Raw genomic sequence first — 14,375 nt, 5'->3', positions numbered from 1 at the left:
AAAGAAGTAATTTTACAAGGTTAAAAAGAAGTTAACTATGCTTACAGCTATAATATAGCCATTTTATCTGAAATATGGAAAGTTTGAACACAAACATTTGAAGACATTCTGCAATCTACTTATTTCGATACAATTCAAAGGGTACAAAAGTGTCCTCTTCCACCATTCAGTACTTAGCTGCTTAGAAAATAAGCTTTTTAGACTACTTATAGCCATCTTCAAAGGGTAGTTAGCAGTACTACGTGCAACACTGAAGAATGAGAAATTCAAACTACAAAAACACACCTGTAAAATCATAATAGAAAAAATCAGCACTACACTTAAATTCATTAGATTTATGGCAAAAAAAATTTAATTTACTTGATTACTAAACCAAAATTGGAGCTCTCCTAATTCAATATTCTTGATTCCTGTTACTTTTAGTCTTGTTTAAAAAAAATTAAGTAGGTCAAGGGAGGGGAAAAATGAGACAAACCTGAAGAACTACTCAGTTAGAACCCTCAGTCTTAAAGCCATATGCACTTCTCTCCTTACCTCCAGCAGAAAGGATAGCTGTGCTTAAAACTACTGCTGTGAACCAGTCTGCCTTTCTCTTTCAGTACTTTAATGATGTTCTTATCTGCATCCTAAAAAGACAGAACAAAAAATTGTCCTTGGAATACAAATTTCACTATTTCAATAAGCTACTACAGGATTTGTCTCCAGTACCCAGATTAAGAAAAATCCCTACAAATAATCCAGCATTTACACACACAAAAATTCCAAAAAGTTTCTATACAATTTATGCATTTACTGCAGAGGCATTGTAAATCACTACATTTGGAAAGTTACTTGCTCTACAAATCCTGGTATACTGCATCAGTCCTTTTTTGCCCTTAACTCTGTTTCTACATAAACACAACTGTGTACAAAATTCAGATTTTCTGCAGCCCTAATACAAGCCAGAACTCATATTATTTAATATCTTAAATCTTTTATTGAGTCTCCTGATTTTGTGTCAGGAAGTCACATAGTGCTTCTTACCTAATACTTAGACTTCACTACAACACATTCCTCTAATGTGACTACAGTTACAGAAGTTGAAGCAACTTTTGTAATACCTTACTAACTAAACAGGATTTACATTCTAAACTGGAAGTGAAAGTTGTATATTGATAATCAAAGACAATCTACTGAACAAACAAGTGTCAACATGACATTAAGAAAGGAATAAAAATACAAAGATTTATGATACAGCAATATTCATAAGCATAATAATTCAGCATCATAAGAGTATTTTCCAAGAGCTTTAAGTTCAGATACCTACCAGCAAGAAGCTAAACGTGTAGCCTCCAGTGTCCTCTTATTTGACTTAATATATAGCAGGAAGCAATGACAGCTGTTTGAGTTCAAATGCAATATAAGTTTTTTAAGTCTTTTTCAAGTAAATGGCACTTACAGGAACATGCTTTGCTATCAAACTGTGGCAGCAGGAAACCGACTAAAACCAATTTGTTTTCTTAGCACATAGAATTAAAGAGGGATTGCTTTCTATGGATTTGTGTCTGTAGCAATCTGGAGTTCCTGTGGGTTCCTTTTACATGGATTCTCTTGCATCTATTGGCAAGTAAATTCACATTGCAACACGTCCCACAAGTGGGGAAAATGACTGGATTTCTCTCCTCTAACAAGTCGTGTTACACTAACTGGCTGGTATAAACTTGATGATATCTGTTAATTCAGAAGTCGTCCAGAGGTAAGGGAGGCCTCTGCACACTTGCCTAGAGACTGCATGTGTAACATTTCCATAAGAAACAAGGGAAAAGTGAGACTCTTTCTGCAGTAGATGTAAACAGGGGATACTCTTCTTCTCTTTTGGTACTAGATACACAGTATTACATTTCAAAATTCTTTATTCTTCAGATACTGTAATAAACAATTGCAACATTGTTGCAAATGTTAAAACACATTTTGATTCATCCAGATACCAAAGACACATTGAAGAAAAAGCCAGGGAAAGAAAAGGGAAAGATCTTAGGGAAAGAAAAGAACACTTCTACCATATATAAAATTTATCTTGAATAAAGTAGTAATTTACTTCCTCCAAGACCACTAACCTTCACATACTGTCCAGCAAAGTCAGTCACTTCTGCTGTGAAGCAGCCTGATGCATCAACGGGACAAATGGGCACAGAATCTTTCTGAATGATATTAAAATCCATGCACACTCTGTAATCATCCTACAAAGAGAGACAAGTACCAAGTTATAGAAAAACAAAATACTGGTTAAAATATCCATCCCTGGAAAAAGAAATTAAACATTAAATAGATAATGTGATGACTAGACAAGAATAGCAAAATCTCAGCCTTCACCAATACCAAATATGCATAGGAAAATATGTATTTTACAGCATTGTAGTTTTATTCATCAGAGAAATGATGAATTCTTCTGAATATATGTGTTTTCTCTCAGCTAGTAGAGAGGATATGTGCATGTGCTTCTGTGCATATAGATATACGTTCATATATATACACACACATATTTTATATGTGTGCGTACACACATACATACATGTAGTCAACACCTGCAGGCTACTACTGCATGGCAAAGGAACCGACAACCACTGTGCCATGTTCTTGTACCCGCCAGAGACTTGTGTCTGTTTAGCACACAAGCCTGCATGGCATTTTTCAGAAGGCAGGTTGTTTTAATCAATCAAATTCTGGAACTCCACATAAGAAATCCCATCTTCTGAATGTCTTAATGGTCCAAAGCCTTTAAATCTGTATTTCTCAATCTTTGTTGGCCTGTAGGCAAATCTAACTGACCAAGAACCACACATGGACAACATCACAGTTTATTTTCCTGGCCAGCCTCCATTTAAATTTTTAATTTCCTGCAGTAGTAAGAAAAAAAAAATTAAGAAAAAGAGGGTCACTTCAGGCTTTCCTGAACATAACTGAACAACAATGGTATCTTAGAAAATATTTAAACAAAATTATTAGGGGAATAAATCCATACCTTAACCAATTATCACTCCAGATTACCCACTTTCTTGCCTGAAGGGTACTGGGGGTGGGAAGGGGAAGGAGAAGGGGACAGCTGCAGATCAGTCACTCTCAGCACATTCACAGAATTGCTTCCTTTTCCTCAAAGAAAAAGGCCCTGTCTAAGCCTGCATCAAGTCAGGTTGCTTTTTTAAGACTTAGAGGTTTCTGTATTGCTGCTCTGACAAAACGGGGGAAACCACAGGCTTCAGGGACAAAAACTGAAGTTTTATGTAGCGTGAAACAGAACCTGCGGTGACCCTGCCTGCCAAAGCTGGCAGCCGTTGAACTGTCACCCTCCACTATGCTTAGAGCTCATTTACCTTTCGTAAAATGCAGCAACTATTTTGTAAGAGTTGCACTCTAAAGCAATTTGTCCGCCTTGATCAAGGAGACCACACTAGAAGCAAGCGTATAAATAAACGTTAAATAAGCAAGTGCTCCATAGCTAGCTGAATTCTCCTTTCCTAGATATAACCAACACAGGCGAGCCAACTTCTAGAGCAACAGAGCAGGGTTTCCAGATCCTTTGTGGTCCTCATCCTGTACTTCCAGGCCTAACCTCTAGTCCCTGTAGTTACCAGCTCCCCCAAGCCAGATCTGGCAGATGTTGCCTGTTGATCCATAGTATATTTTACAACGATGAAAATAATCCATAGTAATAGTGAAGTTGGCTACTTCATGTACCAAGGCATTACACGTAGAAACAAAAAACCACTTCAGCTACAGCACTCATTTACTCCAGACCAGAGTCTCTTTCCACTCTCCAGCAGCTGCAGACAGCCATCACAATTATTCAACCTCCACTTGGTCAACCAGCTTCTTCAGTCAATAGATTAATTGAGATAAGCCCATTCTCAGTTGACCTTTCATCAGCTATTATTACTAAGATATAGCAAGCAGACTGCGGTGTTTAAGATGTAGGCCAGATGACATAACTAACGTCAACCCTGATTTGGCAGTGAATTGTAAAAGGCTTTGAAGAAGCAGCCAGCAAAGACTACAAAGCTTGGCACGCTCACAACCTAGCTAAAACATAATAACAAACCTTGCACTTCGCAGGACCTAGGTCAAGAGGTGGTTCAGTTCGATTTGCATCACTGATGCAGCCAATGATATATAAAGGGCTTTGCTATTTTGGTTTTCTACAGTTAGTTCCTTTCTTTTGAAGAACTCAAACTTGAATGTAAAAGCTTTCCTGACTGACCTGCCATTTGATTTAATGAAGATTTGCTTCAGTAACCACAATCCAAGAATATATTCAGCCACATACAGAAATCCACAAATGCTAAGCTCCACTGGAAAGCTAAGACAAATTTCAATTCTTTCCAGGATAGAAGTCATAGTGTTCACTTTTGTACCCCTGCCACAATTAAATCTCTCAAAAGATTACAAATAAAAGTTGTAATAAACAAAATGAATGAAGCAGAAGCTATTAAACAGTTCATTGATCAGAACTCAAAGCTTTTCTACATGAAATTAAAAAAAACCCCAAACAAATGAAAGCAACAAAAACATGAAGTCAAAAGGTTCACCTTCAACATTTCTTAACAAAAATCAAGTATACCTCTGCAATCTACTGAAAAGAAAGTGTAACAGTAATATATCTGTGAAACTTCTGTGACTCAGTCTGCACAGGCACTAGAAGTACACGGCTTGTATGCAAATTGAAATGTTACTAAAGCTTTTTAAGTTGACTGTAGATGCATCTACATATGATGAGATGCCTGAGCAGCTGAATTTTAGTGTCATGTTAATCTGGAGGTACAATGAGTTTACAGAGTTTTTAATACAGGTTCATCTTGTTCTGTGAGGTTTAATTTTGATGTCTTTTGAACTGAAATAGAGTGCTCTGATATTGTGTGGCAGATTGTATTTGGCAAAAGCATCACACAAGACAATGAAACTACATATCCTGGAACTAAATGAAGGTGAAATTTTACTTCAAATTTTGTTGGAGAAGGAGACATTTCTAAGCTATCAGCAATACAGAATCTATATCAGTAAGTAGGATTAAAAAAACCCTTACTCTCTAACCCTATTTATCAAAAGGACTTGCTTATATTGAGGGGAAGGGTTAGAGACAAGATATGACACCTCCTGTGAAGGACTGTGCTTTATTTCTTCTCCTCTGACCCTTGCCTCCAGCTCCACTTACGCCTTTCCTATTCACCTTCAACACAACAGTATAGGAAGTTGCAGAGAAGGCAATTCATTAGGAAGACAGTCCTGCCTACAATCATGAGTTATCTCCCTTCTTTTATCTAAGCTTGTCTAAAGGCAAACATTTAATGCCAACTGTACTGGGTTTGTGCGGCAAGGTTTTGGTAGCGGGGGGGCGGTTACAGGGGTGGCTTCTGTGAGAAGCTGCTGGAAGCTTCCCCTGTGTCCGACAGAACCAATAACACCCGGCTCCAAGATGGACCCACCACTGGCCAAGGCCGAGCCCATCAGTGATAGTGGTAGCGCCGCTGTGATAACATATTTAAGAAGGAAAAAAAGTTGCTGGGACACACAGAAACTGCAGCCGGAGAGAGGAGTGAGAACATGTGAGAGAAACAACCCTGCAGAGCCCCAGGTCAGTGCAGAAGGAGGAGGAGGAGATGCTCCAGGCGCCAGAGCAGAGAGTCCCCTGCAGCCCGTGGTGATGAAGACCATGGTGAGGCAGGCTGTCCCCTGCAGCCCAGGGAGGTCCACGGTGGAGCAGATCTCCACCTGCAGCCCATGGAGGACCCCACACTGGAGCAGGTGGGTTCCCGAAGGAGGCTGGGACACTGTGGGAAGCCTGCGGTGGAGCAGGCTCCAGGCAGGACCTGTGGCCCCGTGGAGAGAGGAGCCCACGCTGGAGCAGGTTTTCTGGCAGGACTTGTGACCCCGTGGGGGACCCACGCTGGAGCAGTGTGGTCCTGAGGGACGGCACGCGGTGGAAGGGACCCATGCTGGAGCAGCCCGTGGGAAGGACCCATGCTGGAGAAGTTTGTGGAGGACTGTCTCCCATGGGAGGGACCCCACGCTGGAGCAGGGGAAGAGTGTGAGGAGTCCTGCCCCTGAGGAGGATGAAGCGGCAGAAAATAACATGATGAACTGACCATAACCCCCATTCCCCGTCCCCCTGCGCCGCTGGGAGGAGGGGTAGGTAGAGAATCCAGGAGTGAAGTTGTGCCCAGGAAGAAGAGAGGGGTGGAGGGAAGGTGTTCTGAGATTTGGTTTTATTTCTCATTACCCTACTCTGGTTGATTTGTAATAAATTGAGTTAATTTTCCCCAAGCTGAGTCTGTTTTGCCCGTGACGGTAACTGGAGAGTGATCTCTCCTGTCCTTATCTTGAACCATGAGCCCCTTGTTATATTTTCTCTGCCCTGTCCAGCTGAGGAGGGGGGAGTGACAGAGCGGCTTTGGGGGGCACCTGGCGTTCAGCCAGGGTCAACCCGCCACACCAACACATGTAACACTCAATATTCTATACAGAGTCTACTGTACAATGATAAGTTCCTGAACTTAAACCAGAACTCATTTGTGAGCCTTTCTGAACAAAAATAATCAGTGCGCTATCAAAACTGAACAACATGCATCCCGAAAGAAAAAGGTAGCAGCACTAAGTGCAACATAGCGTGCTGTGCAGTTTCCTTCTAAAGGTAGCACAGCCGGCTGACTCGGGTCTATGCATCACGCATTATAAGGTCAAGCTGCTCCTTAGCTACCGACTGCAAAGTTTTGTTTGTGATGTTTGTGTGAGGAAGAAGTGCACTAACATTTTATGCATTTTTTGCTTTGCAATGCATTTAACTGATACTCTCATGTTTTTAAAAAGAATGGTTTTAAAGATAATTGCTGACTTCCCAGGAGAGAGAGAGGAGATTTTTTTTCCTCTGTTTTTATACAAATCTCTGTGGGCTTACAACAAAATCAAATAAAAGGCGGCAGATAATCCTTGCTCTAACTGGCCAGTCAGGCTTTCCAACAAGCTGTTTCCAGCAACTAAACTGTATTGAGCAAATACACAACAAAACAATACAGCAGCCAAAGGAGAGTTTCTTCCAGAGCTCCTTCTCTATTAGCTGCCTATTCCCTTCCTTTACTCCATCTCCCACAGAAAAAGCTCCTCAATCAAAATCAAGTCTGCTCCCTCACCCTTCAGTCATGTCCTTGCAAGATTTAGCTATAGGGGAGTATCTGGGGTGCAAGTACTGTGACAGGCTTTAGACTCCTTAAGACGCCTTTACCAGTCACCATTAATTTCTTTATTAACTGATAACATACAGCCCAGTCTAATTTTCTTTATTCACAGCTGCATTAAGCTAGGACAACTTTTCATGTCAATGTTCATCTTGACAAGGAAAACACCATCACAATGGATGCACCCTTCAGAAAAACGCAGAAAAAAAATACAGAAAAGGATGGGACACATGAATACAAAGAGGCCTATTACTAATGCCAACAGTTTCTGAAAATGATGATAGAGCTCATGGTCCAGGGATTGCTAATTGCTAGGCATTGGCAGCTCTACTGCAAGTTTTTTGAGGGCATCTTTGGATAATGGCTGAAGACAGGACACTATACAAAAAGGACAATGAATCTAAACTAGTGCATTTAATTAATGCGTCTAAAAACTGAAATGATTAAATCCATGAAAAATTATCTCTCTTAACCTTCAGAAGAATAGACTGAGGGAAAGGACAATAAAGACAGAAAAAAGAATGGAGTGCAACAAAATCCTTTCACACCAAGGGATAAAGTCTCAGACAAAAGCAGTCAAAGCATTTTTCTCATTCTCTAAAAGCCCAATGAGTAATGAAATTGAAACGCTGAAGAGGGGCACTGTGCTGAGCAAAACTGCTGTTACCATCCAAAATTACCACTTAGCAAAGCCAGTTTTGACTATCAGTGCAACAGATCATTTCTTCTCAAAACTGTAAATTTAGACTTTGAGAACAGCTAAGATCAGTGACACTCAGAAGATACAGCGGTGAGTTCACTTCACATACCACAACAATAACCAAATCAAGGGACACCTAAAATCTCCAGTCTAGCACACAAAGGGCACTAGTGAGTGCACAAACTCATTAGAATACAATGTAGCATTGCATTTGTACGTTTTTAAGTAGCAAATGGGAGCACTGTTTTAATATCATAGTCACCCAGTAGCTGGAAAGCCAAGCAATGTGTGTTGGAACAAAATTAACATTACAGATACATGGTTCATACTCACAGCACCAAAATAGGGGGCCTGATGTACAACACCTGTGCCTTCCTCCTCCTTCACGTAACTGTCTACTACCACAGCAAAGGCACCTTTATCTTTGCACTGTAACACAAAATACATATGTATACATATATATAGCAATGCAGAATTCTTAAGAACATGGAAGAGCCACTAGCCACCTGCAAGAGTAAAGAACTGCATCAAAAATAAGTGACACAGTGAAATGTGACATTCCTAACATTATTAAATCATTTCTCATAGCTAAGACACCCAGGCTGCATACTTCATTAAACTGTGTCAAATGTGAGTAAATCTAAGACCTCTCCAGAAGGCCTCATAGTCAATTACTCTTCAAGCCACAGATCTTCACACAGTTGTGTGCTTAACAGACTACAAAACAATATACTTCTCTAAGTGAGGATACAAACAAGAAAGCTACAGGGATTCTATATACAGAAGTCTCCTTGCATTTTTATGTGTCCACTGTACCTTCTAATTTTAAAGAAGTTTGCTTGTACAGTCATATATTTTATTTCTGCCAGAGAATGAGAAAGTGGTAAGTAAAAAAAAAAAGAAAGAAAAAATTGCCAAGAAAAGATCTGACAATTTTCAGTGTGTTCAGTATGTAGATAATGAAAAATAAAGAGCTATTTTCTATTCCTTAATACAAAAGTATTAAAAAAAAATCACTGCAGTCACAGCTGAACCAAATATGTTACAAAGTATTAGGTTTGGCTTGTTCTGAAGAGGGATATTTTGAGATAAGACATCCATTCAAAAAAAAAAAAATTAAAAAAGCAGATGCCCATCTGCTCCTTAAAGTACAGCGGGACTCAAAAAATTTATCCATTCCAAACCTTTACACCTGCAGTCCCATTTTTCAGATTCAGCTTGGTGTCTGACCTTTCTCTAGAAATAACAGGTCCTGCTCCCTACAGAGGTTTTCTCACCTTTGCTGACTTCAGCACATGCTTCAGAACAGATGGTAGTCACAAATGGCCAAATCCCTTATATGAGTTAACAGCTGCTTGTCCAGCAGTACTGTAACCCACTTAAACTCTTTGAAAAATTTAATCCTTTTTTAATCAGAATTTTTTTTTAAATATATAACCCCCTCTTTTATTGCTACATATTCTATTATCATCTGTGATGCTATTAACTACACTGGACTTAAGCAGTGCTTATATGCTGCACAGAAGGACATCCATAAAAACGAGATATATCAGTAGTTATTTTATCAAAGGCTTTTAACTCTTCAGGGAAAAACACTACATGTCTGCAACTGTTATCCACAAAGTCATTCTCTTGTGAATATAAAATTTGTGGACTTAATATGCAGGCAACAGAAGCTCACCAGATGAAAAGTTGAGAGGACACTGCCTATTTATTAATGTTTATAGGAAGTTTCTCCACAACCTGAAATCAAACTACTATTTATCACTGAATTCTTACTCTGGGTATATTTAAAACTTAAGGGAAAAAAATACAGAAAAAAGTAAACTTTCTGTTTTTCAACCTTTCACTAGGATTTTGAACTACTTTAATACAACCTGGGGTTTGTTACTAGAACACAAGATTTTTATAATATAAACGAGGAATACTAAGAATGGTTTTTATTTTTGTCTTTGTATCCTGTATCAAACACCAAACTTGTTCATCTTACCTGAATAAAATATTCAAAGAGTGGTTTATACTTCTTGCCTTTAAGGGCAATGCCAGGAAACCTGAGGAGAAGGATTTACATGAACACAAATTAACAACTTGAAAATTGCTTAGTCAGCTGGTAGGAAGGCTATTTTTTCCAATTTCCTTTTTCCCCATCTCTAACAGAATTTGACTTCATAAGGTGAAGAAAAAAGTATTTCCTCAATAGCTTACTTCTCATTTTTACAACTCTTTGGCAATTTGGACTTGGACAAAAACTGTAACATGTCTTAATGCATCTCTGCTACAGTCAACAGGTACACTTGTACCTGATGGTCTTTCAGTCAAGCGATCATTGTAAATTAATGTAGGAATTAAACATTAATAACAATCACTGTCTGGTAAAGCTGGACAAGGAGCTTCTGGATAAAATGCAATTTCAATTTAATATTCGTAACAACATAGCCCTGTACCTCAGCATGTTCAACAGAACTAAATAAGCACTGATCCAAAACACCTAAAAGTTACATGCACAGAAGATTGTGATGCAGGGTACTGGAGCATTTAAAGCTTGGATGGCTCATTCCTTATTCTAAAACTAGGCATCCAAACTCTCCACGGGTATCTCAGGGAAAGATCCAACAGACAGGACTGACTGAGGAACCAGCTAAGCCAGACAAGAAATGCAAGACAGAGACAGAGCCTGTAGATCTCGCTCTCTTCAGACTTCCGACAACAGCTGACAAAAGACAGTGATTGGGTTGGGATTCACTGCTCAGAACTCTCCTGAAAGTGCTTAAATCATCCATTTCAGGAAAAAGTCTAGTTAAAACACAACTTCATCTAATAGATGGGATAGCTCTCTGAATGTGTCGCAGCTGTGGTCTTTGCTTATACTATCCTTGATCCACATCTTCCAAAACAATGGTCAAACCATAAAACACTTGACTACTTCAAAGTGAGGAACTCTTCAAAGCTGTTTCATTGCACAGAAAGGAACTCAAGCAGTTTTTAATGCTAAGTTAAAGAGCATGACTCCTCAGCTCAGCATACATAATATCCACTAGGAAAAGGGGAGATTTCTATTTTAAGCCACAGCTTCATGGACAGTTTATATCTTTTACATTACATACAGCCTTAGGAATGTTTGAGGTGCTTAATCAGGATCAGATGAGAAAAAAGCATCCCAGTGCTCAGCCACACAGATGTGGGAATGCTCAGACACAGAATGTGAAGCACTAGAACTGGCCTTAAAAAAAAAAAAGTTAAATTCTTATTTAATGCAAGCCAGTGAAAGGCAAGGGTTGTGGATCACATTCCTGATTTTCTCTTTTGAGATCGGAAATACTTTGTTTATCAAAATCCTGAACTTCAAGCTGAAAATTTATACAGTGCTGCCTTCTTGTGACCTAAGTTATAGTAATAACAGACTCACTTAAAATCACTATAGTAAACCTTCACTCTCAAGAGACCAGAAATCCTTTTTTGGATTCTCTAGAGTCTAGAGACAACAGTGGAAAATAGTTTAAAGAAATTAAGTGTTTAATATGCAAATAGACTGAAATGTAACACAAAGGAAGGAAAATGCTCATCAATCATTTCATATCTACCACTGCTGAATAAAACAACAAGCCACTCAATGGCCAAAAGTGGGGTAATATACAAAGACCAACCCACTTGTGCAAAGCAGCCGAAAGTATTCTGATAAAGATGGTAGCCATCTCATCAGTGAAACAAGTAAGTATTCCCATTTGGTCTCACACAAAAACCTACCATCTGCATCTGGGAAGAAAAGGGAGAGAAAAGTCAGGTTTGAGGGAGGGTGGGAAGGCTGAGAGTACTCAGGAAGTTCAGATGATTTCAGATACAGAAAATTTTCTATAAGATCATTCCTTGACCTCAGCCTGCCACCTGGTATGGAGCAAGTGTCATGAATTTCTCCCTCAAGGGCCTAACTGCCTGAGAATTTAGAAGTGAGCTGAAGAAAGAAAAAAGTTAAGAGTAGAAATGGGAAAGTTCATTTCCATAAACTTATACACTCATAGATCTAAATCTTTAAAAGATCCATTCAACTACCAGCTACCTCTTCATTGTCTCACATCTCACATTTGAGAGAACTAATTATGTAACATAAAAATTGGAGCATGACCAAAAAAAACCCATCTTGAGAAGACTGTAGCACTAATACAGAAAGAAGAAAAATATACTGCTCTGCAAGGAGAAAAAAAATTGCTAGCACCCTTATGCATAGGTACGGGGCGGCGGGGGGGGGGAATCAAAGATCGGAGGCAGAAATTAGAAATACAACTAGCCAGGGACATAAGCAATGACAACTGAAACCTGTGTATGATTGTCTTAAAGAACAGGTACTTCACAGTTGTGATCAACACACCACACCAAAAAAAAGGCTGAAAGGTTCAGTGCATTCCTGGATACAGAATTTGTAGTATTCCATTAAAAGAAGGATTTGGAACCAAAAGACAATAGATAATAAGTTTAATACACCTACCTTGCTTTTTTTTTTTTCTTAAGTCTAAAGGAAATGCATTCAGAAATTTTTAAGAAAATAGAGATCTTTTCGTAGAAGGCTTAGTTTTTAGACACTGAAGAGGTTTCAAAACACTAGAAAGGAACACAGCACTTATACTTCAAGAGAGAAATGGAGTACTGATGGACCTAAAAACCAGTCAGACTAGCATAACAACTTGATTCAACTTAAGTGATTGAACAGTTTTTAAAAAGTAAAGTGCTAAAAACATACAATATGAATTTGTCAAGAATAAGTCACACCAAGCCAAATTACTTCTTTTTAGGCAGACCAACTAGCTTAGATAGCAAGCAAGCAGATAGATTTAAGACTTAAGGTTAGTAAGACTTTTGACACTTTGACATACCATTCTGACACACACAAATATTTTAACTGGGTGACTGTATGTTTACATGGACACACAATCACTTCGAGAAAAAAAAAGTTATTGTTAATTCAGTATTAGACTGAAAGAAAATTTCCAGTGGTATCCTGGCAGAGACTATCATAATGCTGACACTATTCAATGTTTTTACTGATGACTCTGAAAGGAGGAAAAAAATCTGGAGATCAGAACTTCTGTCAACCCTGAAGAGTGAGACTACTGAATATCATCTTTATAAATTGAGCACTGACTTGAATTGCTACAGAGTAAGTGATAGATGAAGAGAACTCACTTGGGGGTGGGGGGGGCGCGGATAGAAATCAATGCAAATACAAAATAAGAACTACTCAGCTGTCACAGTATGAGGCATCATGGTAGACAACATCTTAAGCAAATATTCCAGCTCTATATTCCCCTAATTCAATGACTACATGCAACTGCTTATCTGAAATAAGACATATCCTTTTTGTAAATGTTTTTTATGTGTAAAGCTTTCAACTGCTTGGTAAAAAAAAAAAAAAACAAACCACCACATCACAAACAAAAACCTGATGCCAGTGAAGAAGGGTTGTTATTCTCAAAAAAATTTTCAGTCTTTTTGGTTTGTTTTATTGTGGTTTTGTATTGTGTGAGTTTTTGCTGGGTTTTTTTGTTTGTGTGTTGGGTTTGTTTGTTTTTTTACCCACTGCACAGGACTAAATAAAGTAAGCAAATAAATATTTGTCGTATTTTACCTCTAACAGATTTATGTTTTATATAAAAGATTTAAGAGAAGCCAAGCCACATATTTTGCTTAAGAGAGCTACAGAATTTAATACCTATGTCCCCTGTCCAGTCTGACTTATTAAATAATTTGTATTTTTCCACGGAACCAAGATGAATAAGCAGTCTTCAGAAAGCATTAACTGCCACTAACTACATAACTTATGTAGACCATGCTACGGAAGCAGTATTTGCTTGCTAAAGACAATGGTTTTGCTTTTGCCCATTTCCCTTTAAATAGTTACATAAAGTTTAGAATGTGTTCAGCATTTGGACAATCTCCAGGGTTTTTCTGAGACTTTTAAATTAATGTCTTTCTAAGAAAACACACAGGAAAAAGACGGACTAAGTAACTTTCCCCACCATAATACAATGACCCAATGAAACTTTTATTCTATTTGTAACTTCACATCAAGACCAATTTGTTCTAGTAAATTTCAATCTCTTTTATAGATTTTTGCAAGATATACACACATGCGGGGAAACCCGTCTTTAGGTAACTGCAAAATCCAACTTCTTGAAACATTTAACTTCTGATCTATAAAAATACTGGAAGTTAACAAGTGTGTAATAATTTATGTACTTGCCTGTCAAGTATCTCATATTCACTGTCAGATTTGTACAGTGCTATCAGCCTAGATTCCATCAAAATGTAAATCTTTCCCGTGGCATTATCTAGAATATAAAATAAAACAATAAGTTACATAAATCTCAATTTAATACCCTTATTTGCACCATTATGAAACCTCTCAATTTATGCAAGATAGTATCATTTTAGCTATAAAACTGCCCAGAATAATCCTGCTGATCGACCACTAGTTCCCAGCT

The 14,375-nt window shown here is 38.4% G+C and overlaps 1 protein-coding gene across 1 annotated transcript in view; it reads right to left on the bottom strand.

Annotated features, from left to right (window-relative positions):
• The window catches only part of IARS1 (isoleucyl-tRNA synthetase 1), a 112,919-nt gene that overhangs the window by 75,195 nt on the left and 23,349 nt on the right, over window positions 1–14,375 (bottom strand). Inside the window, exons 9-13 of the mRNA XM_075053537.1 lie at window positions 14,135–14,222; window positions 9,893–9,953; window positions 8,236–8,331; window positions 2,097–2,219; window positions 535–626 (exon numbers count right to left, since the gene is read on the bottom strand). Of these exons, the coding sequence (XP_074909638.1) occupies window positions 535–626; window positions 2,097–2,219; window positions 8,236–8,331; window positions 9,893–9,953; window positions 14,135–14,222 (460 nt within the window). The remainder of the gene's footprint in view (window positions 1–534; window positions 627–2,096; window positions 2,220–8,235; window positions 8,332–9,892; window positions 9,954–14,134; window positions 14,223–14,375) is intronic.

This window comes from Buteo buteo, chromosome 21, assembly GCF_964188355.1.
Source record: "Buteo buteo chromosome 21, bButBut1.hap1.1, whole genome shotgun sequence".
NCBI classification, from domain to species: Eukaryota; Metazoa; Chordata; class Aves; order Accipitriformes; family Accipitridae; genus Buteo; species Buteo buteo.
Note: the sequence above shows the minus strand (reverse complement) of the source record. Positions and strands in the feature narration are given on the sequence as shown.